The 27,999-nt window shown below is 41.0% G+C and overlaps 2 protein-coding genes across 7 annotated transcripts in view; one reads left to right on the plus strand and one right to left on the minus strand.

Moving 5' to 3' along the window:
* Positions 1-258: 258 nt before the first annotated feature.
* NUBP1 (nucleotide binding protein 1) overlaps positions 259-27,999 on the minus strand; it is a 74,203-nt gene continuing 46,462 nt past the window's right edge. For 2 of the 5 annotated variants that reach the window (XM_046900654.1, XM_040647400.2), the window contains exons 4-14: positions 25,522-25,613; positions 4,740-4,841; positions 4,518-4,654; positions 4,240-4,308; positions 3,682-3,714; positions 3,282-3,372; positions 2,660-2,814; positions 1,918-2,028; positions 1,693-1,795; positions 941-1,024; positions 259-430 (exon numbers count right to left, since the gene is read on the minus strand). In XM_046900654.1, the coding sequence (XP_046756610.1) occupies positions 378-430; positions 941-1,024; positions 1,693-1,795; positions 1,918-2,028; positions 2,660-2,814; positions 3,282-3,372; positions 3,682-3,714; positions 4,240-4,308; positions 4,518-4,654; positions 4,740-4,841; positions 25,522-25,613 (1,030 nt within the window). In that variant the 3' untranslated portion in view covers positions 259-377. Of the gene's footprint in view, positions 431-940; positions 1,025-1,691; positions 1,796-1,917; positions 2,029-2,659; positions 2,815-3,281; positions 3,373-3,681; positions 3,715-4,239; positions 4,309-4,517; positions 4,655-4,739; positions 4,842-4,932; positions 4,983-25,521; positions 25,614-27,999 lie in introns of those variants that run through there. The other 3 variants (NM_001198641.2, XR_006931460.1, XM_040647402.2) reach the window with 3 other exon arrangements.
* TEKT5 (tektin 5) lies at positions 4,990-27,382 on the plus strand. 2 transcript variants are annotated; one of them, XM_046900876.1, is made up of 8 exons: positions 4,990-5,495; positions 5,900-7,201; positions 7,918-8,001; positions 9,609-9,679; positions 10,283-10,426; positions 13,021-13,243; positions 24,104-24,258; positions 27,033-27,382. In XM_046900876.1, exons 2-8 carry the CDS (start codon positions 6,641-6,643, stop codon positions 27,244-27,246), a joined length of 1,452 nt encoding a protein of 483 aa, XP_046756832.1. In that variant the 5' UTR covers positions 4,990-5,495; positions 5,900-6,640; the 3' UTR covers positions 27,247-27,382. The 2 variants fall into 2 exon arrangements, with proteins under 2 accessions (XP_046756832.1, XP_414934.3); XM_414934.7 differs by having other exon boundaries at positions 4,990-7,201.

Genomic DNA, 27,999 nt, shown 5'->3' on the forward strand with positions numbered 1-27,999 from the left:
TATGAGAGTTTAGATAGAATGTCCCAATGTCAGTGAAGCCTATTTTACATTCAGCTTTGTGAGTAAGATTTTGCCCCTATGCACGTCTTCAAAAGCCAACTTCATATTCAGTATGATGACAGTGGATGCAAACTGCACCTGTGTAACACAGATGAAGGTTCGTATATTTTATTTCATTGACCTCATAGGAAGCTTTGAGACCAGCTGTGAATTTCAGTAATCGTGATTAATCTTTATGGAAAAAAAACCCTAAGAGGATGACATTAATACTAAGAATTTATTTGCAAAATACAAAAAGAATACATTCCTTATAGTAAGTCAAGGCAAGGCATAAGTTACTTTTCTATAATTACACATGAAGCATACTTTTATTCTATTCAGATAATCTTTTCTTCTTGAAAATGGTGCTGATCACAGTACTCCTGAACCCCTGGAGAGACAGGCAAAAAGTAATACATAAATACCAATCCCACTGCCTGCCAGGCGTCAGTCCGTCCCCTGCTGCTATCACAGGTTGGGCCTTTATCACATTGGAATTTTGTTGGTATTTTGAAACTGTACGTCAATGTAATTACATATAAACTACCTCAGGAACCAATCAGGAGGAGGCAGTGTTACCCAGCTGTATCATACTTAGTAGGCTCCCCTCAGTGGCCTGCTATACAACTGCTTGAGAGCAAGCAAACACACATCTTTTCTTAAAATTAATGATTTCAGTAAAAGAATGAAAACAGTTTTTATATACAACTTAGTCACCACTTTGTAAGCCTCTCATAACTAACGACCAAAAGAAGTAAACATTACATTGCACATTATGTTCTTAATTGCTACGCACGTGTGCCCTGGTTTGTTTTTTGATTACATGTGGTAGTAAACCAATTTCCGGCACCTTTAATGCACTGCAGAAGGGATTCACTTTCATGGTGATTTTAAGACTTACTTTGAATTATGTTCCTGTAAGATGATGTCGCTGGAGACTCAGGCACTTCAGACAAGAAAGACTGACCTTTGTCACAACTTTTTCCTGGAAGGACAGGAAAAGCATGAAAGCAGTGCACCAGGAAAAAAGAACTTGTCTTTATTTACTGCTCATCCCACTACCAGTTGCACTCCTCCAATGAACCACTGGTATCTGCTCCTTTTAAGAAACGGTGACATCAGTGATGGAAATACACCTCACAGCTTTACAAAGGACCACTATCAGCAGGAAGTTTCAGTCATTACTTTGGAAGCACTGATCTGTTCCTCAAGTCATTAAATCAAGCGTTCATTTCTAACAGCCAGAGGGCGATGAACCAAGCCATCTCACAACCCACAACAGAATCTGAGTCATGCCAGTGGCAGTGAAGACAGAGAACTAATTTTAATGCTCACTGTTTACAAGTTGCTATTTGCAGAAGAATTTACTAATTCTGTGTTTTCAGGTGATTACACCAAAAAGGCACCACGTATTTAGAATAAGGATTATAAAGCTGAAAAGACGTGTAATACAATCCTTATCAAGATGGAGCATCAGGTTAAGTAAGTTACCCCAGGACTTTCCACACCATGGAATGTGTGATTCAAACAGATGCTCTAGGTAAAAAAAGAATATTTACCTGAGATGCAAAACATTTAATATTCTACATGTCAGCCTTCCCAGTAATAACACCAGCACAGTTTTAAAGTTGTAGTGCAACACAGTAACATTACCTATTTGAGGATCCAGAGGCACTTTACCCAGGAGGGAAACATTTAAGTTCTGGCACATCTTCTCTGCGCCTCCAGTAGTTGGGGGAAAGATCTGAGATTCTTTCTGGGACAACATGAAAATAAGTTACAGTTCTCCAACTCTGAGAACAAGGTATTTTTCCAGAAATGTTTGATATGCAAACAACATCAAGATAAAGAAATGCTTTCAGATACAGATAGCCTTACCTTGCAGTTTGGACATACAAAGCCACTCATGTTCTCCACAACACCTATGATTGGCAGTTTCACTTTATGACAGAAGTTGATTTCTTTCCGAACATCCTGAAGTGAGACTTCCTACAAATGTGAGGAAACAATTTGACTTTGTAATGAATTGTTTATAACCCATCGGTACTGTTCCCTTTGTATTGTGATGAACACAAACCTGTGAATTTGATGTAAACTGAATTTCAGCTCTCTAGTTTTTTCTTTTAAAAACGTACATCACAGAAATATGCCATTTTCTATTTGCAAGCCAAGCTTTCCCCCAGATTTTAAGTCTTCATGTGACTTTTCTCTACTCCAACCGATCTATGGAAAGCATCAGGCAGTTGGGAGGCAGCACTTTATTTGCTGTCAAACAGTGCACACCTTATCATTTAAATGCTAAACTTACTGACTTCTGAGCTTTAAGCCACTGGTGACCAGATTACAAATGCACAGTGATACCAGCTCATATCCTGAAGAAGAAAGTGAATTAATGCGCTTCGCTTCACAGTACAGATCAGACAGCTTTTGATCGTGAACCACTCAGTAGTGCAGTAGCACAGTGAGGTCCATTACTCCATCAAGGCATCCACCTAACTCATAAAGCAGCCACCTGCACACACAGAGCAAGTCAGTCAGCTCCCTTCTCTGAAATTAAACACAGATTCTAAACCGAGTACTTGCCATGCTGCTTCTGTGAATGGAAATGAAGATCTCTCACCTGAGGAGTAGTAATGATAACAGCGCCATCTATATTCGATGCACTGAGGTACTGTACAATTGATAGGTGCTCATCTGACGTTCCTGGAGGGGTGTCTACAATCAGGTAGTCAACTTCACCCCAGTCCACATCGCGAAGAAATTGTTTGATCAACCCTAGAAGAGAGGACAAGAACGTGGGGTTAAAAGAAATAAAAATCCTTGTATATTTTGGTCTGCTTCAAATTGTAGAGCCCAGGTATGCAACTCCTTCTGACTACAGCCAACTTAGGTACAGAAATGCTTATTTTGCGAAGAATTAAAACAAACAAAAGACAGAAACCAAAACCCAATAAAGCATCTGACCCACTGCATCTATTATTCAAAGAAACTAGAGAGGATATTGAGAAAATGTTCTCTGATGAAAGTGGAAGCAGTAATGCAACTGTATTCCACAGCTCTGGCTCTACCCCTGCAAGAAACATGATGAAGGTGCAGTAACTACTACTGAACAGTGTGGAGCATTCATTGCTTTTTTGCCACTGCTTACTATATTAGGTTTGTGCTATTAGCCAAGTAAGCTCATCTTCACATATTCACTCTTCCAACTATGTAAGCTGTTGCTGAAAACCCTGAACACGTACCATTTTTCTTCGGTCCTCTCCAGATGACAGCATCATCAGGACTACTGAGCAAGAACCCCACTGACATGACACCTAAGTTCTCCTCAACATACTAAAAGAGAAGAGAAACTCCATGCAGAACAGGAGAAAGGGTGGCAGGGATATACTACAGGTGACCTTTAGACAAAAAACACCCGGCATTTTCTCTGCATATTTCTGAGATTAACGAGATCTTTGGGGAAGAGGGGGGGGGGGTTAAGAGACCCTCTGTCCATCACTGAGAGTGACATACTATTGCCTTACTGTAGAGAACCTGAGTATTTATGTCATTAGAATTAATACAAAAGCACGCTGTGCTTCTTCCCCAGTCCTGCCGCTCCTTAGAACAGCGTCAAACCCAGCCAGCTCTGCACCAGCTTACCACTGGAGACCATCCTGATCCACTCTGATGAACCTGAAAATTGAAGAGATACATACAAAGTTACACTAGAAAATAACGCAGAAGTTATGGAGAAGATGAACAGAAGAGGATAAAAAGACCTTGCCTATGGATGTGGTGCCACTTTACTGGACCAGTTTAATTAAAAGTTGCAGAAGAGTTAGATCTCCATTAATAAGTGAACTGCTGAACCCTCTTGCTGGAAACACACCCATGGTTTTATATAAACACATGAAATATTTCAGAGCTGATAAAGAGCATCGTGCTGATACCACTCAGGTTCAGTATTCGTGGATTAGCAGCAGATACAGAGCAGAGCCTGCCTGGCAGGACTGCTCAGCCCGACTGCCTGCCATTCTTTAACTTCACGCTGCACATCAGCCGTCTCGCCCTCTTTGCTCCCCTGCCCGCTGGCTGCCTTCCCAATAAACGACCTTATAGAAGCCTTAAATCCATGTGAAGCTGAAGTCTTAATGAAACACTGGGAATGCTTTTAACTGACACATTCGGCCTCCCGCTATAGAAGCAGTCAGAGCGCACCTGTTCTCCTTCCAGACCCATCATCTTAGGGATGGACGGCCCACAGATGTCGATGTCCAGCAGAGCAACCTGGAACACAAAGCAACGAAGGCCCGTGGAGACGTCCCTGCGCAGCACGGCGCTCAAACCAAAGCCACGCAGCAGACACAGCGCAGTGAAATCAGCTCAAAGCGCCAACGGAAAGGCGATGGCGGCCAGCAGACCGCAGCCCCACGGTGGGCTCCGCTCAGCCCCACCCGCCGCCCCCTCCCCGGCTCCGAGCCGCCGCCGCCGCCCACCTGTTTGCTCTCGTCGGCCGCCAGCCCGTGGGCCAGGAGCGCACTAAACGTGCTCTTCCCCACGCCGCCCTTCCCGGAGAGCACCACGACGATGTGCTTCACGCCGCGCAGCCGCTCCCGCAGCTCCGCCGCCTCGGCTGCGGGCAGAGCGGCCGCGTCAGCCCCGGCACAGCGCGGAGCCCCCCCGCCCGCGACCCCCGGCCCTCTCAGCGCCTCTCTCACCCGGGTCCGTCGCGGCGGCGCCGGCGGCGCAGAGCTTCTGGTTGGGGCATCCCTGACAGGCGGCGGCCCGACCCGCCTGGGCGCTGCTGGTTCCCGGGCAGTCTGCAAGGGGACGCGAGAGCTGCAGCACGAGTCCCGCCGACGGCCGCGAACACCACAGCGCGCCGGACCCGCACGGCACCGCATCCCTCACCCTCCGGCCGCGACCCCTCTGCCACCTCGGCCATGGCGCCGCCTTACGCCACTTCCGCCGGGCGCGTGGCGCACTACGCACATGCGCTCACTGCCGGGGTGGCCATACCCGCCGCCGGCGCTGGGGGGCGCTGCAGGGCGCGCCGGGTACCGGCCGCGGTGGACAGACGGGAGGTGCTCCTGGTAGGAGCGTTATCTACGAGGCTATGTATCATTTCAGTACAGTAACGCCGCTGGTACATTTCGCAGCGGTTTTGAGTATCCGTGGAAACCGCGGCTGTAAAACTGAGACCCCGAAGGACCCCAGCTGGGCATCCTCTGTGCTCAGCAAAGGGCAGCCGCTGCTCCTCGGGGCGATGTGACAGCGGGGCGCTGAGCCGTGGCACCTCCGACATCTTTTGTGGGGGAAAGTAAAACACCGCCGTGAGTAACTGTCCGCATAGCAAGAACGACAAACCGGGAACGGAAGTCTTGAAGCAGTTAGCATGTGGGGAGCTGGCCTCTGCGGTCGGTTGTTCACTACAGCCCGTTCCTCCATTTCCATTTCAAGGACGCTGACCTCAGGTAAATGCTCATCACCGTGTGGAACAAGCACAGTTATGCAGAGTTCCTATTGGAACTGTGGCTCCACTTCAGGCCACGGCTCAGCGCAGCGCTTTGGGTCTGTGCTGCCTTCAAACGCATGGATCAGATTTGCTGATGTCAGCAGGCCTTTCCTCATCGTGCAGTGAGGTTCGTGTGCAAACATTTGTCTTCTGGGGCCAAGAGGGCATCTCCTGTTCCCACGACTACACAGAAAACTCCCCACACATGGCACCAAAAAGGGAAAATAAACCTCTTCCTTGCAACCCCCTTCCTCCAGAGGCAGCGAGGCTGTGTACATTTGGATACAGCTCACAGCTCACGAGGAGGCAAACAGAACTTAACAATAACCGTGCGATTGAAATTCCCTCTCCTTTTTTTTACAGCTGAAATGTAATGCCCTGCTAATGGTCTGCAGCAACACACATAAATATGTATCTTTGTGTTGTCCCAAATCAAAACGAACACACCAAAACTTGAAAAAGCTGATCTATAGGTATGTATCTGGAGAAGAGGCAATGGTAGCAGCTGTCTTGCATTCGACCTAGAAGAAATCTGCACTGATTTAAGGGCACTTAGGATAATGAAATATAGTGCCTAGTTACAAATAATTACTTATATTCAAAATCCCTGGCACAGAAGATGGGTTCCGATCTTAGAGCACAGGATTTCAGGAGCTTTCTGCCAGAAGCCTGAAAGGAAAAACTACAGAAGTCAGTTCTTTGAGAAGCAGCCTAATGCTTAAAACATGGGGAAAATGACCAGGAGAGGAAGGTACTTTTATTTGCATATGTGTTTGGATCAAACCGTCTGCAAACATCACCAGCAGAGCCCGAGACAACCCCCAGAGCCCGTGCTTCGGTTCAGGCCTGTTTCTAATGCAGCAACTGACTGATACACTCGCACCGCTTGGAGGACAACCCACTCAAGGCAGGCTCAGTGGAGCCAAGGCCACAGCCCCATCTGGAGGGAGCCTTCCGTAAACATTCTGAAGGGTGGAGCAAGGGCCATGGAATGCGTGATGGCCTCAGAGCCCTGTGACACCACTGTGTGTCACCCGGTGCTGGCAGCCCAAGGGCAGCCTGCAGCGGGGCTGCCTGAAGGTGGCTGCCTGAGCCCCGTGCACGATGGAGTTTTTGGGGACCACGCAGGTTGCCAGCTACTGTGGCACGCGGAAGAGCTGCCTGTTCCCGGACCCAGCCCCTACCAGTACCACCAAGGACACCTACCAGTCCTACTACCTACCAGGATACCGCTACCTCAGTTCCTGGAGGCCCAGTCTGCTTCATAGAGTGGTCTCGGTCCCTCCCAGCTCTGCTGGAGAGTTCAATCCCACTGGGCGGCCACCCACTGTTCTGCCCACATTGCGCTCTGCCCTCCATTCCCGCTACAGCATTCGCGACTGGCACCACGCAAACATGGTTCAATTAAAAGGCTCTGAAGCCTCCAGGTACTGGGCTGGAAGGCTGAACACTGATTCTTTGCGACTGATGCAAGATAAGGACCAACTGACTCATCAGATGCAAGAAGACAGCAGCAGAAACTTGGGGGAGAGGATCTCTAACATTGATTTCTGGAGATCTGAGCTCGCCTATGAGCTAGAGTGTCTGCTCAAAGAGACCCAGGCCTTGGAAACAGCCAAGAAGCGGCTTGAATGTGCCATAAGTGAAATGCAGGGACCGCTGAAGGTAGGTCTGACACAGCTGCTTACTTCACGTCTATGTGGCTGAATGGGTAAACAGAATAGTTTTCTCTCTGTTGAATACTATTATAACTTCCACTGTTGTCACCAAAACATTACCCTTGGTAGGAAGGAAACTTGGCCACCATGGTCACAGGTCACTACAGGAACCTACCAGGATGTTTCTATGCCTTCTTTCCCCATCTCCCTCCTCCAGGAGGCTGAGCCTCTGGCTGGTGCAGGCAGTGGCTCAGTGAGCTGCAGTACCCCTAGGCTCCCTGTTCAGTAATAGTAGTTATGCAGCCATTCTCTAGAATATAGATACAAAAATTCCAAACTTTGACACTGAGTAAGGGTCAATTAGGAGAGATGAGAGTCAGGGATTTTGCTATGGATCAGTGTAGAACATAGGTGTTTTAATTAACACAAATTTTAGCAAAACTGGGGCAAGTTGTGATGTAGGCCTTGCTGCTAATCTAATCTACCCTGCAGCTAATAAAATGAAAGCTTTGGTGGCAGCTAATCCCTATAAGTATGTATTAACAGGTAAGGTAATGAGCCACAAAGACTCATCAGTTTTGTGCAGTGAAGCCATCTCTATTCTGTTTCACCCTCAATGGATATCATTATTTGTCATGTCAGCTCCGTGGTCCCTTCTGCAGAGTTTTTCACTCTACAATGCAGTACTGTGCCTATTGCAAATGTTGTTTGGTTTGCTTGCAGACAGCCCTGGAATGCTTGTACTACCGTGAGAAGCGAAAGGAAATAGACTTGGTTCATGATGATGTGGAAAAGAACCTCATGAAGGTAAGATTGGACTTACTAGTTTATTTTTCAAACTGTGAGAATAACCAAAATCCAGCTAAATGTTTATCAGGGCAAAAGCATTAGTTCACAGCTCATTTGGAGGACTGAAGGTGAGAGAGGAGAAAAAATGGGTTGAACTACACATAGTGGGAATGATTGATATTCTGTTCATCCTCCCTGGAACAAGAGGAACAGCCATGCGTCTGTGTGAGGTTCTCTCCAGTTTTGTCTTCTCCTATGAAATGATGTAGGAACATTCTCAAGATTGTTTTTTCGGCCATGTTCTATAAAATCTCTGAAGTCCTTGAGGGCTTACAGTATAAAATAATTGCTTACTGCCTTGCTGTTTGTATAGTCTTACTGAACAAGGAAAATGAGGATTGTGGTGATTGATAAATCTTTCAAATTAAAAAAAAAATAAATACCGTGTTACTAAGATTTGAAATAAGTTATATTGGAAGCATAAGAAAACTAACACTAGGAAAGAAAATGATGGGACAATGCCATTTCTTCAAGTACTTTTCTGGATTAGAAGATTACAGAAGGATGTGCAGAGCAGCTGAATAACCAGAATGTTTGTTCAGAGCCTACAGTGTGCAGCTGTACTAAGAATCAGTTCAGAACTTAACTCAGCAAGAGAATGGATGGCAGGATGAAATGCTGCTTTCTCCTCCAACATGACCAGACTAAAAAAATATGTTTAAAAATGAAAAATAAAGACCATTTGCCTGATGTCCTGGAGCACTGCTCTGACTATGGAACAAGCTAGATAGAGTCAATGAAGGCCACCAGAGGCCTGTTCTGTAGTAACAGCAAAGCCACTTGACAAGTTTGTCATTTGTATACCGTACAGGTACAGAGACAGAACTTGTAATTTCAAATTTGGGGTGTCTTAATGACTCCAAAATAATTTAAAGCTTTTTATTTGCTGTTTCAAAACTTAATCATATGAAAAATCTGTACACACTGCTAAGAGGGTCTCTTACGCTAAAAAAGGGTTTCTAAGAAGGAAAGAGAATGGACAGAGTACCATAAGGCTGTTTGAAGGACTGTAAGTATCACGTTTGTGTAGTTTCCAGTATGGTTTGTTTCAGTATTTTTTATTTATTCTAATCTGAGTGGAAACTTGGCTTTGAATTTCTTTGACTAATATTTATACTTACGAAGAGCTTTGTATTATTTATATCAAGGAGCCTACTTCTGAAATGAGATATATTTTCAACCTATTCTGCTATTAACAAAGTGTTTGTGTTATTGTAGAAAACTGTGACAGTAGTTAGAGAGTAGTTTGATGGATTAAGGCTCGTGCTTCAAGTCCATTCATTATAACTAGCCCAAGAAAAAATTGACCTTACGTTTATCAGAATGACTCTATCCATTAAAATCTACTAGAATGTTTGACATAATATAAAAGGCCATACAGGACCAACTCCAAAGATACAACTTTGTAGCAATGAGGAAGAGAGGGAGAAAAACACTTTCCTGATCTACACATTTGAGAAATGTGAGATGACTTCAACATCTAGAATACAGAACTAAAAGGGTATATTTGCTAAAACAAATGGAGTTTGATGAAAGCACTGACATCTGGATGTTTTCTACTCTAGGAGGTTGATACATACAAAGATTGTCAAGAAATACTGGCAAAACTTGCACAAAGAATCAATCATCAGTTGGGGTAAGTATTTACATTTAATTCCTGTTTTAACGACAAGAAGCTAAATTCAGCATTGGCTGGGATCTAATGACAGACTGAAAATAGCAATTGCAAAATCAGAGGCTTAGCCTGTTAGATGGCCCTTGCCCTCCACTTCTAATTCTTACTAAGAATAGGATTTGTTAAGCTGCAGAAGAGCCATATCCATCATTTAAAGCACCAAATGAACCACGACAATTTGCCATCCTCTTCAAAGATTTCTCCCATTTTACAGCCTTGCTAGAGTGAAAGCTGTTACTGAATGCCTGCTCTCTTTTGCTGTGAGGCTGCCCTGCATGCCACACAACAGCTATCTGTTGTTTTTCATCCATGTGGTCATTTGTCATCAAAAAGACAAACATCACTCAATGCGCTGAGTTAAATGCAGTTCTTTGGAGAATGCTGAGGCTAAAAGGTGAGCAGGGTGAAATGGTACTGCAGCTCCCTCTAGTTACATTACAGTGCCGAGTATTTTCCTGCCAGTGTAAATGCCAGCAAATGATATAATGAAGCATGGGAGAGTGTTAATGAAGGCAGTTAGCTAACTAGTACTAAAGTATTAAAGTAAGACTTTCCCCTTCACAGTATCAACAGAGACGCGCAGCATGCCCTGGAGCAGGATCTTTCTGACAAAAACTCAGCCCATTTTATTGATGTGAAGTGCTTTAACCTGAGGAACACATCAGACAGCATCAACTTCTACCATGGAGTGGAGAAAGCAGATGGGACGTGAGTATGAGTGGTTGCTGCTGTGTTCTCTTTCCAAGCAGGAGCCTGATTACAGCACAAGTTCTAGCCTTATGTTTGAAAAGTGGCAGAAAAAGAATTGCCTCTGTATGGCCCTCTGTCTTTCCTTGGTGTGAGCCCTCTGTCATCCTCAGTCAGTGCCTGCTTTTTAACAGCTGCCGTGGTTGGACGGCAGACAGAAGCTGACAGTCTGCAGCACCTACAATATTATGCACTGAGCTGTTTCAGAGAGAACAATCATTTACAAACATGTTGCAGCTGACTCGTTGCCTTCAAACTTCTTCATGCAGATATCTCTTTTTGTTTTTAATTTATAATGTTCTGTGTTCTTCAGGTTTCAAAACACATGAAATCAAAGCAAAATATAGTTAAGGTGTGCAGTTAAGTGCAGTGGGGTGAGCAGCATGCAGGTGAACACCAAAAATAGCTTGGATTATTTGGAAATTAGCCCATCAAGATGTACAGGACATGTATTAAATAGTATGACTGAAAGGATTTAGTAGATTTTAGCATGACTGATTGAAATTTTGCAACTATACACAGTTTCAAAACTGTATATCATAGTTTACTTATGAACACCTGCAGCCAATCCTAAAGTAATAGCAGAAGAAAAACAACTTGCAATAGAGGGCAGTGTTTTTGTGCTAATGACTTGCTAACGCGCTTCTCGCTTGAACAGAGCAGTATCTAAATGGTGAACATACTCCACAATTTCAGATGATGGCGACTCTGTCTTGCTGAGCAGTGGAGGGAAGAAATGTGTATTATTTGTTTACTAACAGAACATCAGATCACCTCATTCACTACTGAAATAAGGGAGTAAATGAAACAAACTTGGCAGGAATTCTTCTGACTCCAGTCATACAACCTACCTATAAAAATATGCTTGTCAACTCTGGTAAAAAAAAGTAGATTCGTGTGGATAAGTTTTACAGCCCCTTTCCTTTTTCACTGACCATAATCCAAAGCAATGCCATTTTTCATTAGCATCTTACTGAAATCATTTGGCAAACTGAGACATACATGCAGCACTTGGGTGCAGAGCAGGTGTTTTCTGCCTGAATCATTGAACAGAGACAGCCAGATAAATTACAGTCTGGAAAAAACAATGTTAAAAAACAGATCAGGTATTAATTATTTCAAACCATCAAGATGGAAACCTTCTTGGAAACTCAATTTTCTGATCAGAAAATGAATATAATACATCAGACCAAAAAGAAAGAAAAAACAACCACCAAAACCACAAACACCCTACAGAAAGTACACTGAGATTGGTTGGATAAGAAGCTGTAAGCACTGTCAGCTCAGCCTTAATACACTGATTTATGCAGTCTGCTATGAAATCGTGTTGGGTGCCTGAAACTTTTCAGGGCAACTACTGAAATAAATGTGTAGTACTAAAGATTTCCAAATACCTCAGGAAGATGAGTGCTTCAGTTTGGAGAGGCAGGAATACCCTATCAACAACTAGAAAAAAAAAAAGGGCCACTGAGAAAACAAGCCATGGCAAAAATAAATTATTTCATCCCTTAATATTGAATCTCAGTGCTCAATTAAAATCTAAAGAAAATAAATGTGAGACTCAAAAAATGGCAAAACTTCCCCTGCCGATTTTAACATACGAGCATCGTTCTTAGAGGGAAGTTTTGCATAAAGCAGATGTCTAAATGTAGGCAGAAGTTTTTCTCATCCTTTCCTTTTGGCAACTAAAACATCCGTACCTTTTCATAAAATATTCTAGTTTTTTTTCTGGTTGAAGGGCAGAGTGATCTGGTAGGCTGAGCAATGCATTAAAGAGGGCGATGAATTTAACTCCGAAGAGGGTAGCTTATACTGCACCGCTTTTTCCTGGGGGCTCAGGCAGCAAGCTTAGGGCCCTACAGATTCCCACTATGGAAAAATCTGAGTCTGGGATTTATGTTCAATTAAGGTAATGAAGGCCATCTGTGAGCGCTTCACATAAAACCAAGAATCCCAAAGTTTTTTTGGCTACATGACATCGCAGAGGGAACATCCTTGGGTGGCATTTTTTTCTGTGGAGACCTTTATTCAGTTTTTGTCTATTCATAGACTTTCCCATAGCACTATCATTGCTGTATGTCTCATATATATTAATAAGTTTAAGAATAATAGCCCCATAAATTAAAGCAGAAGTGTTCATTATAATACATGGAAAAGAAAGAGAATGGAGATCCTCCAAATAATAGATATGGACAGTGATGGAGCAGGAAGAAAATTCCAGTTCTCCTTACTCCTATCCTAGGTCAGATGGTGGGTTATCCATCTTCCTGCTACCATTCTTTCTGATGATAAAGGCTACTAGGAGAATCAAAGCCACATGCTTTACTACATGGGTCCTACATTTCTTGTGACGTAGGGCGGTTGATGGGTAACAATCACTCCTGCTCTCATGGTTAGTTGGTCACTTGCCATCAACAGGGTTGGCTTCTCATGTTTTCTGGTAGTTGCTGACACACAGCTCAGTTTCCCCAGGATAAAGGCTTTGGGTTCACTCAGATAGGCAGTATTTGAATATAATTTGATGATGTGCAGTATACTTTTATTTTCCTTACTAGTGTTTCAGTTCCTGCAACATGGGCTAAATTCAGTGAAGACAATGTCAGGTGCTCTCAACATGCAAGGGCCAACTCTGTCAAGCTCCGAGAGGATACAGAGGTTGCACTGGAGAGCACATCTGAGGAGCTGTGGAATCAGTTTGTCAGCACCAATTTGGCCTTTAACAATCGCATTGCTGAGGTAGCTGATGCAAAGAACAAACTCCAAGCACAACTGGCTAAGGTAAGACTCACTAAGCATTGGCAGCTGCATATAATCTTAGTTGTGCATGAAAGGCACAGAAATCTCTACAGTTTACATCCTTCCTGAAAAAGCACCTCATCAAAAGGCATAGCTATATTACCTTTCCTCAGGCCATGCATTTGCATCACTTGCAGCTTGGGAAGAGCTCACCTCAAAGATGAGCAGCCTGACAAGATGGCAGAATTTTACAAGAAACCATACAACATCTGTCCTATACGAAGAATCGGTGTGCTTATGTTCGTTTGCACCTTTCATGTCTAAAGTTGGGATAGATGTTTTTGGTTTTTTTTCTGTTTTTCATTTTTTTTTGAGGCTATTCCATGGTGATTTCCTGAGCAAAGAAAAGTTGTGTTATTTTTTTGGTAAGCAGTGAAATGACTTTGGAAAGCACACAAATAAAAGGGCCCACAAATATTCCAACATTTTTTTTCTTTTAGAAGAAAAAGAATATTTCAAGTTTTTGCACTTCTGTTTTGCAGCAGTAAGAGAAAATTTAAAATTCCTTGCATTCAATATGTTATCAGTCTGTCTTTGAAACCTAAGTTCCAAGTGGTCCTTTTCCTTTTATTACAATATACTTCCACATCTTTAACCTGAATTTTAGCCTGCTTGTGCTTTGAAATAGTCTCATATTTTGGGGTGGATCAGACAGTTCACTTCTCAAACATTTCTTCTTTCTTTTCATGTGATAAAAAGGAGAAATAGCACCAAAGGTGACAGACCTGTATTAAATTCCATATGTATTACCTTTCCAGTCAGTTTTCATGGAAAAATGTGACTTGCTGGAAATGTATTAGTGGAATTTTGAAACATATTCTGAAGTTAACAAGAGGTGCTGCCTTTGTACTGACAGATAAAATCTTGTTAAATTATCAAGACTTACTGTGTTATTCATGTGACTTCAGTCAGAGTTCACGAAGTTCTTTTATTAAGACTCCTTCTCTTATAGAGGAGGCTCGTGTTCACTCATTTGTTTCAATGCACATTTGGAAACAATAGAGTTTTCCTGCCATTCTATTTGTCATAAGTTGTTTAAGATGTTTTAAGTTTATTTTTAGGGACTTGAATGAAAGTGCAAACCAATCAGCTAAATATGTGTGAACTCACAGAACATAATGTTTTCTTCTATTTTTTCCTGCTTATAAAGCACAAAAGATGTTGAATGTAGTTTTTGTGTGGTTTGGATCTTATATAAATGAAGCCAGCTATAGCACTTTATCCCTGAATTGGCTATCCAAGTTTCTCATGGACTTAATCTATGAAAACTTGCTTCATATTTTCCAATGACTTTTTATAATAGGTAGAATATAAATACAAAAGGTAGGATAGGGCTTACATGTGGAATCACAAACTGCAGTGTGAGGTATCAACATACTATCAAAGATTTGGTCATCGCGTCCAGCTCAACTTGTATATAATAGAAGACATGACTTATCTCCCTATGCTGTCACAGTACTGGATTGCAATAACAAGTGACTGGGAGAAACTGAAATAGTCATATTTGTATAAAGAATAATTAGGTTGTGTGGTATACATGGATTAAGAAAGTGTCATACAGGATAGCATTCCATGAGTTACTGCTGCTGTAACTGATGAGCTACAAAGTGATAGCACATACACAGCAGAGACCTTCATCTCCAACTCCATAGTAATGTGAGAACGCTCTAGGTTTACAGAGCAGAAGCACTGCAGGTTAAGGAATGGATGAGGTTATATGATAGAAAACCTATTAATTCGTTTGCTCATGATACCTCAAAAGGACAAGAGGAAAGAGAAAGTAAGTGAGTAAGGAATGAATGCTTGTTTAACAGTCATCTATAGCTAAGCAGAGTAGATTGCCTTTTATTTTTTCTCCAAGCTTGCAGTACAGTCTGTAGCACTTAGAGAAAAAAAAAAGTACGGCTAGGATATGCTTTAATAGGACAGCTGTAGGAGCAGCTAGGACACAAGGCTGTCCCTTAAATTCTATACCACACTTCTGTTTTACCTTTGGGATATCATTATAGTCAAATGCAGCTACTACAGTTCCTTTTCCTTTCACATGTAATACTAACCTATTAACCACAACGGGTGCCACAATTTCATTTTCTTGTGTTTAGAAAATGGATCACCCTTTCAAAGGCTGTTTTTGCACTGGCTTCACAAGCAATGGATGTCAATATTAGAGGCATCCTTCCTGCTGCCAAATTCTTTTCCTAGCTAAGTAGACTATCTCCATGAACTGGGAGGAGAATGAATATAGAAGTGTGCTTGGAACTAGGAAAAGTTATATATTTAATGAGATCTGAAGCTCATTTCTGAATGAAAAAATACTTTCCTGCTTTGTGAAATAGCCAAATCTCTTCCAGACAAAAAGCTATACTGGGAACTTCCTGTAACCACTTGTTTCTAAAATCAGAAAGAAAAGAATTAAAAAAAAAATACATACAAGAGAAAATAGTGTGAATATGGTGATAAAAAATAACCAGATGTCGAAATAACACATTTTCTTCTATCTATATCACTTGCACATAGAAGATCAGCTGGTTAAGATTATGAACCTAATGCTTCAGCTTGTGGTCTCAGCATGCTCTTCCTCCTCCTAAAAAAGTTCCAAATTTGTATATAAAAAAACCCCAAAATGTAAAAAAATCAGTAATTCATTATTACTCTGTTTAGTTCTATTGTAGGATATTGTCTCCCTTTATGTCCAGATAAGTGTTTCCTGTTTACCAATAGACGCAGAATGTCTCCATGTAATAAAGGCATCCTGTTGTTTTCACTTCTATCAAGAGTTAGGCCAGGAGTTTTGCCAGGACCTTCTCCATCAATGACATAATGTCTCCATTTCAGGTTACAAACTGTACAAGTCTCAGAGTAATGACTACACAGCAGTCCATCTGCTTTTTTAAGCATTTTTTCTGCTGCTAGGATGGTGGGTGGACTCGAACCTCAGTTTCTACCACATTCCTGCACCATTTACCTTGAGTTACTGATATACAACTGAATAGCAGATCTGAAGAACTTCCCTGCTACAACTGATTGAGGTTCTGACACAGCTTTTAACCTAGGTTCCCACTATGAAGTGTCCACACATCATGTTTAAAAGTGCATAAGCAAAACACACACATTAGAGTAATAGTTCATATAGTTTGCCTTCACTATATACACTTCCCAATCCAATCAGGACCAAGGGGTGCAGTGAAGAACTCTTCCTGTAAGGCATATGATAAACAGACATGGAAAATTATTTCAAGAGGAATGGAGCAAAATCCTCAACAATGAAAGTGCTTTGGCGCTCTGCTTCTTTTTTGTATCTAAATTAGTCCAAACAAGACCACTTTATAACATAGATCACCTGCTCCACTACATTTTTTACTACCAACCTCCACTAATCTGCATTTATTTAGAGGAATGGTTTAGTGACTTACAGATGTATCATCTTGGGTTAGATCAGCTGTGACTTTATCTTTTATTCCACTTGGAGTTCAGCCTGAAGGTCGGTGCTTGAAAGGGCTCCAAGTTCAGATCGAGTTTCCAAGTCAGTGTAAGAGAGGTCTCCAAGGACCATTGTTTGCCAGTGATTCCAGCTTGCCTTTCTGCATTCGCAGTCCAGCTGCTGTCTGTTCTCACTGTTACTCCACTGAAGTATTCAGGAAACTGTCTTAGTTCTCTTTACTTCGAATTTTCATTGTCTGCTTTTCCTTCCTGCAACTTTTTGTGGGGAAGCTGGCTGGTGAGGCTCACAGCCCCCAACTCTATCAGAAATCTGGGAAGTCATCTGCATAGGGAAACTGTAAAAATGGATTGAAGTGCTTCTGTATGACTCTGGACAGGAATCTGTTGAATGCAGAAAGGAAATGCTTTTCTTAAAAACTTGCTTTATATGTCTCCCTTTCTAGTTCACGGTAGGGCTTCCATGATGAACCATCCCTCTGCCCGCTTTTGCTTGATTTTTCTCGATTAGGCTGAGACAACTTGCCATCTTTTCAGAAACTTAGTACAGGAAGCATGGGTGTGGTATAAAGCATTTCCTACTGCAACTCTGAAGCCTAGAAGTCATCACTACTGCAAGAAGGATTAAAAGAGTGGAAAGCAGATAATTGCTTGAATAAGTTCCTCACTTCCTCTTTAACAGGATGAAAAGGATGATGTTAGTAGCACTAGATGACTGCTTGATTTAGCTTATTCAAGTAACTGTTGGGGAAGGGGCAGAACACTTGCTAAATCTATAAAACAAATGGCTCTATAGAAGCAGACAAAATCAAAAGAAGAATCAGTGGTGAGAAAGATGCCAGACAAATCCAGATGAAAAACATATACACTTCTTTCTCAAAGCAAAGGAATTCATCACTGCAACAGTTTACCACAGATAGGTGACTTTGTTAGCATGAGGAACTGAAAATCAAGATCAAGATCGCTGTTGTCCCTGAAAGCTCTGCTTTTCCTACAGGCACTGGTTTATGAAGAGGAATTGCTGCAGGGTAGAGTAGTGTCCTGCAGGCAGTGTAGGCAGCTAAATAACTCAGACTTTCTTCTCACCTTGAGATTGAAAATGTCCTATTTCCATTTCTATCCCAACTGCATGAGTCTGTCATTAGTTTGTCCTACTTGATTCTGGGATTAATCTTGTCTTCTGAGAATTCTTCTGGGAATCTGGATGGCAGACCCTGGATATATGAGGTTCTGGAGCCCGGAGACAAGAAGCTTTTGCTGGCTGAAGTTAAATCCTAAACCAGAGGGTATCACAGCTCTGCTGTGTTTCATTGTCAGTGGGCTCATGGAGAATGTGGCTGTTTGGGTATGGAAATATTTTTCAGAATTCTAATCACAGTATGTGACCCTGGTCAGGCACAGAGCTGTTCTGGGACCAATATTTTAGGGTAGTGAACAGCAAATATAGCCCACACAATTCAGCGTAGGAGATGGGGGTATGGTAACTACAGCATGCCCCGCTGCAAGAAACACTCTGTTTATGATGAGAGAAATTATGATAAATATATTTGAAATCTGATATAAAATCTACACAAATCTTTATGAAAAGGAGGAAAACCTTTAATCATGGTAGCAGCCCCTCATTAATATGTTTGCATCTATTTTCCATAAAGTTAATATTAACATAAATAGTTACCTTGGCTTCCCTCTTCTGGAAATAACCAATAGGACAGGATGTTTACATGCAGTAGGTCTGAGAATCAGTCAGACTAGACAGCAAGTGACATATTTACACAGCCCAGTATTTATCCCATGCCTAAACACCAGATTATCTCAGTTAGCACTATACAAGATAGAACACCTGCACTGTGCTCACAGCATTTGTATGCTCAGAGGCAGAGCTGCCCAGCTCCTCCCTTCCTGCAAGGTTTGCTGTTCCTCTACCCGGGAGCACAGGGATCGGAAACATGCTAGAAAAACAGATACATATTCGGTAAAACCATGAAAAAATAACCACTCCTTCCAGTAAAGGAGTTGCCCCGATTCTGAGTATTTCCATTCAGTCCACTGAGAATGAGTGCTTTTAGCAATGGTTCCCCCTTACCTATTTGTTTTTAACCCCCGGAGTGTGAAAAGGCAGCATACTACATCAATATATGATGGAAATTAATTCTTACTTGCCTTTCTGCTTGATATAGTTTTACTCTATACCTGAAGAAACTACAGAATTTTGTTTCAGTAAGTTGCTCTGTCACTTAAATAGATTATCCTCTGAGTTTCCATTCCTCACACATTTTTTAAATTAAATTCAAATGTATTTATAAATTAAAAAACAAGCAACTTATTGTCTTAGCACTTATTGAATATATTTAGATGATGGCTAGAAGGAAATATTTAATATTGAATACATTTTCTAATTACACAATCTACTTCTCATGCAAGGCATAAACCAACTTGGGTTTGTAAGTAGTATAAAGCATAGAGCAAAAGCCAAGAGAACCTCAGAGGCAATAAAACCAGGAACTGCCTTCCAGCCTCCAAAATAATTTTCAGTCTCCTCAACTGTGAAATTCAGAGAGAAGCCCTCCTACAGCTGCTGAAAAGGACACAGCTCAGCCTTCCTCTGAGCAGGGACACATGGAAATCCTGGCATATTTTAGGAGGTGCCCGCACAAGAAGCATAAAGCAGGGGTGCAGCGGGGTTGTGAGCTGAGGGATGGAGCATGAATATAAGAGAGGGAGTACTCTCCCTGTGGCACTTTCCCTAATTGGCTTTCATCTTGGACCCCAGTGTGTCCTCATATTTTTATACATATCTTTGTTTGCTACTTTTTTCTCTTCCTCATTTTATACCTTAAACACTCAGTAAGTTGTGGTTTCTGATGCCTTTTCCTGGTGGCTGAGTATACACTTCATTCAGTTAATCTTATCGTGCATTATGGGAACCTGTTTGAGAGTAAAGTTTTCAGACGATTAATCAAGAGTGACTCAGAAGTGGTTGGGAAGGTGTGTGCTGGTTGGTCTAAGAAGCTCAAACATGCCTGGAAAAACCTGTTTGAAGGAGGAAATAGATAGGCATGTACTTCAGAGTTTTACTTACAAACCAAGAGAAACTTCACATGAAAAATAAGGCAATAACTGGAAAACAGAGTTAGATTTATGTATCCCAAAATGGTTGCTTGGTCTCACAAAATCATAAAGGCTTGCACAGACTGGATCAGAGTACTAACTGTGGACAAGGGAAGAAACCATGTAGGAGAAACCTGGCTTCTCAGTCTGCCACACAGCAGTGCTCCACTTCATGGATTAGGCTAAGTAGCACTCACAGTGGGGTAGGCTAGAATCAGAGTAGTCAAGTGGTAGCCACTGCACATGAGAATGCATTTGGATTGTTGTGAATCCACTGTCTTTATCTGCACAGTGTCTTCTCACACTGAAGGACATGCTCCCAGCTAAGTAAAGGCAGCCTGTATTGAATGAAAGCAAGCCTTTGCTGATGTTGCTATAGGAGGTAACTTCTTGTGTTGTTTGTAAGACTGCTCCGATCACGTGTGTGACCTAGAGGCTCTTTTTCCTAGTCGTACTGTATCCAGGCTATAAAAATCATGGCCTTGGTGAGGTGAGAGAGCAGCAGGAGAGCAAGTTTCTAGAAGCTCTCAAGTATTCTGCAGCACAAAACTTTCCTCATGTCCTGGAAGGGAAAGTTTCCGGGTGGGCAGCTGCCTGAGCCAATCCCTCAGCACAGTCTCTTAGGAACATGCTGCTCAGCGCTTGTTGTTTTTGCTTCCTGCCTTTGGAGACCATCCAGAAATGACGTGTACTAGTGCAGCACTATCTGGTGATCGTCCCCACCAATCAGTTTATGCACTGTAGATTATCTAAGTCATTTTATCCAATGTATGTCCCGAATGAGTAATCAAAAAATGTTTGTATTAAGCTTCTGTGATGCTTTGGAGGTGGTTCCCCCGAAGCCATTTTACTTTGCATGTCTGAAATGACAGCAGTTAAAAAAAAGCAAGGAAAAAAATGACAACATACAAGGAACCACATCCACTTACATGCAGCCAAGCAGGGCTTGAAGATAGCTGCATGATTTTGCATTTGAATTTTGAGTTAGGAAACAGGTTTAAACAACTTTGATTTCTTCCTTTCTTCCTTTCTTCCTTTCTTCCTTTCTTCCTTCCTTCCTTCCTTCCTTCCTTCCTTCCTTCCTTCCTTCCTTCCTTCCTTCCTTCCTTTCTTTCTTTCTTTCTTTCTTTCTTTCTTTCTTTCTTTCTTTCTTTCTTTCTTTCTTTCTTTCTTTCTTTCTTTCTTTCTTTCTTTCTTTCTTTCTTTCTTTCTTTCTTTCTTTCTTTCTTTCTTTCTTTTGTGAATGCGTAGTGAGGGATTTGCTCAGTAGCCTTGGTTGTGCATAATGCCCTTGCACACTACTGGCACCATTATGAGCAGGACTTCTGAAGTCGAGTGGCACGAGGGTGCTTTGTAGTGACTGTGCATTATGCAGACACGATGTTACAAAGGCTGGAGGTACAACTGTGAATTTTAGATAAAAGATCTCTTCTTGGTACCAACAAACAACTGGATTCTTAGTAAAGAGAAATAAGAAATCAGAGCCTGCGCTTTTTGAGCATTGTCATTGTGTGAATTTGCAGACCTAGCAAGTTCTAAATACTTTGAGTTCACTTCTAGAGACAAGAAGACTGCTGCTTTATGTCTGTTATATTTCTGGTAAAATCCATGTATGACTAAGTATTGGAAAAGAGAGGGCAATGCAGTCTCCTGCATCTGTGTCACTCAGGTAACATCCATGTGTGTTCTGCATGTGCTGTGGGCAGTGAGGTCCAATCGGACACAAACTCACAGCTCAGCACAGTCAGTGCCGTGGAGGAAATGAACCCCAGGATTGATAAATTACAGCTGAAATACATGGGTTTGTGCTCTAGTTGTTGTCACCAATAAAGCTCAAATTCTGAACAACATAGAACTTACTCAGAAACAGGACTGAGAATGCACGTCCTGTTTCACCATAAGTAGAAAACAAATAAACCTCCCAAATCCTTTTTGAAATTGAAACATAACTTTGTCTAGTTCTTACTGAGCTGAGGTGATGTGTGCTACTATGTTTCATTCGTTTTACTTTGATTTACACTTTTTTCTTATTATTTAAAAAATTTACTTACAATTTACCATAAATTGTAAGTAGAATTAATGTAAGAGACCCAAACCCTCACAAAATCCCACTGCAGGTAACATAGCCACACCCCAGTGAACTTGGCTCACTTGCAGCAAGGCGTAGCATGGGAAGCACTCCTGCAGTGACAGAAGCTGAAACATAAACACAGGAAAGGAGGACCCTGCTAAGCAATGGGTGACCTTCAGAAGCACTGCGCACTCTTCCCTCGTAGCCTTGGCACATCCCCACAGGTTGATATTTTGGTTGGCAATGAAGATGAGAGGTGTGGACAAAGGGTAGGACTGACAGGCTTGTAGAATCCCCCTGACATCTCTTTAATCCCCAGCATCCCACCTGGGAGCTGCATCTCACCTCCTCCACATGCACGTGAACATAAATGGGATTCTCTTAGAACATTTCTAAGTGGTGATGTTCTTGCAACAGCACAAGCTGCTCCAATTCTGCTTCTCCTTCTAAGTGGGTAGCAGAAGACCCAAATCTTGCGTGTTTTCAGGGAAAAGGAAAGATGTGGACTTCCTATATAATGAAGGCATCTAACTTCTTTATGTCTCATTCCCTTGTTGTTTTTTTTTTTTTTTTAATCTACAGAAATAAGTGTGTAACTGGTAAAATTGTAGACAATATAGAAAACAGTGGATCTAACAATGTGCTTTTACTGTAAGTAATTAGTGTGCAAAATAAATAGCTACCAAAACACATTGATCTATCTTCATAAATATTTCCTGTAAATCACAGCTTGCTTACAGTGATTATTTAATAAGAAAGATCTCTCACACTGCTCTACTATACAACATCAGCCAAGCTCTTAAAGATTTGGGCTGGTGTGTAGGTTCCTGGTATCCTTAGCTCTCTGTGTTTTACCTGTAAGTAACCTTTCAGAAGCAAGAACTAACTCAGTTTTCAAGCCACATGCATCGTTAGCTTAACGTGATACAGCTTTATATGTAGGCAAGTTCTAAACGGCAGCATAACTTTAAGTGCATTACACCATTTTTAATGGTTGCTGAAATTGAAGTTGCATTGATTTTAGTAAACTGGCTGAGAAACAATGTCATTTCAGTTTGTTTTCTTCCATTTTAAACATGCCTACAGGAAGAGCTTGAATTTGTTCCCTGTACTGGCTGTAATTAATTGTGATGAATGAAAGTAACGCAATAATCAATTAGCTAGGGAATGTTACTTGAATATAAACATTTCTTTCCTGCTCTATTTTATGGCTGAGCAAAACTTCTCCTTTGTAGTTTCTTCCACTTTTTAATACTGATGAAAACAAATGAAAAGCACTTGCAGTATGCTGGGGAATAATACCGTTATATGATAATATGCTCTGCAACTAAGAACTATGCTATTCTAATTCTGTGAGGCTCTCCTTTTTGATGTTGTTTCATTCCATACTGTCTCCAGTTAGAGAAAAAAAGAACAAGTTATTTCTTCTAGAGCTCTCGGAGGCTTTTCAAAACTTCCAGAAGCTAGTTTCAGCACTTAAAAATGACTTACACTCATACATTCTTGCAGCAAATGCCCCCAAATACTTGTAATGTGCAACTGTTTCAGAGCGGGCATGTTTCATGGCTTTTGAATTTTTATGAGGGAAAAGTAAATAAGTATTGAATGAAAGTTTAAATGAAAATGAAAGTTTGTTGATAATTTTTATCTTTACCAAAATGGTCCTTGATCAAGCAGCAGTTATTTTATTTGGGAGAAAAAGCAGATAATGAAGCAAATTGGAAGTGAGCCTCTAAATCTATAAACACTGCCTCTACAAAAATGGCATTTCACAAAAAAACACAGTTGGGATTTTCCCATCACAATAATTCAGTGCTTCTCTTCTGCTTGTTATAAATCTATATTCCAATTTATATTCCAATTCAAAAATTACTTCATGTTATAATAACAACAACAACAAAAGGGTGTTTTTCTTAGTGGAAGTTGTTCTCCAGTGTTGATACCCAGTTTTTCAGGAACAACTTAATTACAGGTTTTAACAGCATTTAATGGCCTCTGGCTCTCCCATGAGCTGTGATTGCTGTATATCCTTTGAAAGAAATGGCAAGATCAAGCCAACAAATTATACAAATATGTTTGATTGCTGTGAGGTTGTAGAAATCTCCTCCCCTAAATCAAAGCAAAATGACATGCCAGAATGCAGTTCTGATAGGAGTGTTTAAAGCAGAGTTAAGTTCTGATTTTGGATGCATGTGAGGCTTACAAAAATGTTCTTCTCTGTTCAGGTACTTCAAGAAATCTTCCAGACAGAAGATACAATCATGCTACTGGAGAGATCCATAATGGCGAAGGAGTACCCACTGAAAGTGGCTCAGACACGTCTGGAGGGAAGAACTAGGAGACCCAATATAGAACTATGCCGTGATGCACCTCAGTTTCAGTAAGTAGAGGCCAGACTACCCCGTCCCTTCCTCAGTCAGCTACTCAAGAAATTTAACAACAGCATGAATTAATTCAACAGGATTAGAGCTGTATTCGTTATGTGACTATAAGTCCTAGAAGAAAGAACTAAAATCGAAGTAGCTATGCTGAAGTAATGGGCCAGACCACCTAATATTGAATGTGTGTAGTTTTGTTTATAGACCCTTTCCCAGAACAGTTTGGAGTTCAATTGCTTGGAGGTGGCTGATATATTTTGGAATTTGGTCTTGTGTAGAGTGGGGCTTAGGAATTGCGTTTAATTCCATTTGGGATGAAACAGCAAGATTTACTGCAGGAAATACCTTACTTTAGAATTTTTTTGCCAGGCAAAATTCTGTCTTGATGCAAAAATTATCTAATGGTCAGACCCCTTTAAAAGTTATTTATTTGCCAATTAGAGTGAGGCAGTATCTCCTTCTTCCTGAACTTGTTGTTTTCAATGCTTTTATCCAATATAATGAGTCCACAATCATTGTACAGATTAGCTCATCTGCTCATTTTGATTGTGGGACCTTTCCAGTAGGTTGGCATCAGCTTGGTGATCCCTGTGCTGTGGTTCATTAACAATGTGTGTTATGTCCTTCTGGATACAAAAACGGCATCTGATACATTACTCTTCCTTCCCTAATAAAGGAAGGGTCTTCTGAATTTTAATTCCATTTTTCTCCCTCCCCAACAAGTCTTCAAAATATTCGGTGGGAGTTTTCTCAAGCAATACTGTAGAAGGGCTCCTCGTATAGCTGGAGTGAATTTCACAGTCCAGTTAGAGAATTTTTGCATGTTTTATTGAAAACAGGAAGCTATTCCTTGTTGACGTTTGTCTGTATCAAAATCCTATCATATGCAACACAATGAGATTACTGAAGTACATTACGCTTAGTCTGAGGATTTATACTATTTTTCCTAAGTACTGTTTTGTCAGCTCAAAAAGCTTCTATTCAAACCATTTGGATAATTTTGTTTGTCTTTTTTATATCACACAAATCATACCTATTCCAGATGCAGTTCAGCTGTGAATAAATAAAAGCTTCTGATCTAGGCACAATAGTGTTCACTTAGCACTTACCTTTACTCTGGGAGCAGATCAGTTAACACCTCAGTTACCTTTGCACCATCAATTAGGAATACAAATAAGCTAGTACCAACAATTTATTTAAGAAAAGCCAATTACTACCACCCAGATAGCCTTAAATATTACTATACAACTTCAGTCATTACTTACTCAAAGTCAATTCTCTCCTTAATTCCTCCCTGAAGATCTCCTCCACAAAAATGTCTGCAGCATCATGATTGATATCAGTTGAGTCATCAGGACTGTGTGTATCCAAAAGAAAAAACTTTGAGTTAGGATCAAAAATGTGCTGAAGCAGAGGGTCATATTATTCCTTCTTCTTCCCATAATTGCCAATGATACTGTTATGTTCCAAAGGGTCATGTCTGAGAAAGTTTGAAAGCTTCATTTGAAATAACTGAATATTTTCTTAATCTATAGTGATATGATATAAATATGAAATTTGTGTAGGGGTTCTGAATCAATTCAGCTCTTACCAGCATACAGTTTATATAAGAACTTAACATGCAGTTACACATGTATTCAGAAGTATTTTAAGCTTAATGTACACATAATTTTTCCATCAGTCTGATACGATTTCCAATATTTCACCCTAAATATCTATGCACGTATGCTGTTTGCTAGACTGTTATATTGATAATTACCATATCTTATTCTCCTTCCTTTGACAAGTATTAATTTTGTTATGCCACAGCTCCCTAAGCCAGACCATGTTGTTTTGGATGCTTTAGCTGATCTAAATCTTTGAATGCTATGTTCATCCTGACTGCGATTAGAGCTTGAAATTCTGACAGAGGGTATTTGAAATGTGGGCACTTTATTCTATCACAGCTTTTGGCTTTTCTTCAAGAAGCTCCAACCTGAAAATGCAAAACCATTTACTAATTCATTTTTAAATAATTTGTTCCACATATTAATCTCTTGGTTTAAATCACAGATATTCAGCTCAGTAGGGAAAGAAAATATCAAATGAACCACTTCTTTGTAACATGTAAATGTTATCTGAGTTTGCTGTTTATTTGAAAGGAAGTGCTGATGTTGGCATTTGTTCTCTGTGTGTGCTGCCAACTTTGTAGTTTAAGGGATTAGACAGAAAACAAATTAATAAAGTCTAGTTTTTCTGTGCTGTTCCATGCTGAAAAAGCTGGGACTATCCCAAAACAAGTTGAAGTGGATTCTGGAAAAAATCAAAGTTTCTTAAAGCTTACAGTGCTTGGCTTATCTAATAGAACATTAGCTAACACACCAGGTTGACAGTATTAAAGAGTTTACCCACACAGTGACTGTGCAAGGAACTGCCATATCTGCATTGGTAGTCCATGGAACTACACTGATGGTCTCCATAAATGCATACTATAGAACTCAACCTGGCCATACTAGTCCTAGAGATGCTACCCAAACAGGAGACTGCAGATGAGGAAGAAAGCATTCAGGATGCCAAGCTGCTTAATCTGCTGTTGAATGTCGGTGTAAGCAGAAATTGACACTTCTTACAGGTGTTATGGAAGTTAGTTTGGCAAAGAATAGATTTCATATTGACTCAGTCCAAAAGGGTCTGATTGAATTCTGTCTGAAAATCTGACCTGTCCTCTGTGAAAAAAAGGCATGTGGGGGGAGATTGCTAAAAGTATTGGAGCAACCTGTCCCCTTCTTTTTTTCAGGCTTGTCACTGAAGTTTATACTATAGATGACACCTTACAGACCTTAAAGAAACATCTACAAGAAGCCCGTGATACTCTGCAAACACTACTTCACAACAAATCAAAGCTGGAACACGACATTTCTGTGAAGGCAAACTCCTTTTTCATTGACAAGAAGTGTATGGAGATGCGCAAAACCTTCCCCTGCACCCCACGGCTTATTGGCTACATTTAAGCAGTAACCTTTGGTATCTCTCATGCATGATATAAAAGCTGCAAAGGTTGCAAATATTTCCTGAAGGAAATCATTATTTTGTTGGGGCTTTGTTTCTTTGTTTGAAATCCAATAGAGATAAACCAACCAAAATCAATACTGTGCTTCTTTCCTTTGAACAACTGCGTAGTCTCAGCTGTAGCTTCTCCATGGAATAGAACTAGTAGACCTATTCTAACGAAATCAGACTACACTAAAATGACTAGAGAAATATTGCATGATTTGTGAGTTTCTTGCTAAGGAAAATTATAAACTGACATCCTGCACTTTTCAACAGAATAAGTACAATACAGGATTTAACTATCTGGGGTATTGTGATGCCTGTGTTTCAGTCCTTGTCTGAAAAAGTCACATTTAAATGCTTACCCATCCTTCAACTCTCTGTCTAGCAGACATAAATTTGGTGTTTGCTTGAAATTAGAGGAGGTTGAGCAATCTTGGTTCATAGAAGAAAATCTTGTATATTTATATGAACTATTCATGACCAATGTAAGACTGAGAGGTCTTAACTACACAGAAATGTGTACCATCAGTAGATGTCAAAGGACTTCCTGAGCACAGACAGTACCACTGTTCTTATTCACTTTGTCAAGTATGACGAAGGCTGAAACGTTGCTAGTGCAGTAATCTCAGTAAAGGATTTGAGGAAGCACTAGTTTTAACCCATGTTAAAGCAGTCTGACTTATGAACAAATTGAACGACGTTTTTCTGTA

The sequence above is a fragment of the Gallus gallus genome, chromosome 14 (genome assembly GCF_016699485.2).
Source record: "Gallus gallus isolate bGalGal1 chromosome 14, bGalGal1.mat.broiler.GRCg7b, whole genome shotgun sequence".
Lineage (NCBI taxonomy): Eukaryota > Metazoa > Chordata > Aves > Galliformes > Phasianidae > Gallus > Gallus gallus.

Bases quoted from the DNA above. Each gene is read 5' to 3' on its own strand.
- TEKT5 (XM_414934.7), top strand. From the start codon at position 6,641: ATGGAGTTTTTGGGGACCACGCAGGTTGCCAGCTACTGTGGCACGCGG. The intron at 8,002-9,608 runs GTAAGATTGGAC...TTTCTACTCTAG, and splicing joins TGGAAAAGAACCTCATGAAG to GAGGTTGATACATACAAAGA. The intron at 9,680-10,282 runs GTAAGTATTTAC...TCCCCTTCACAG, and splicing joins AGAATCAATCATCAGTTGGG to TATCAACAGAGACGCGCAGC.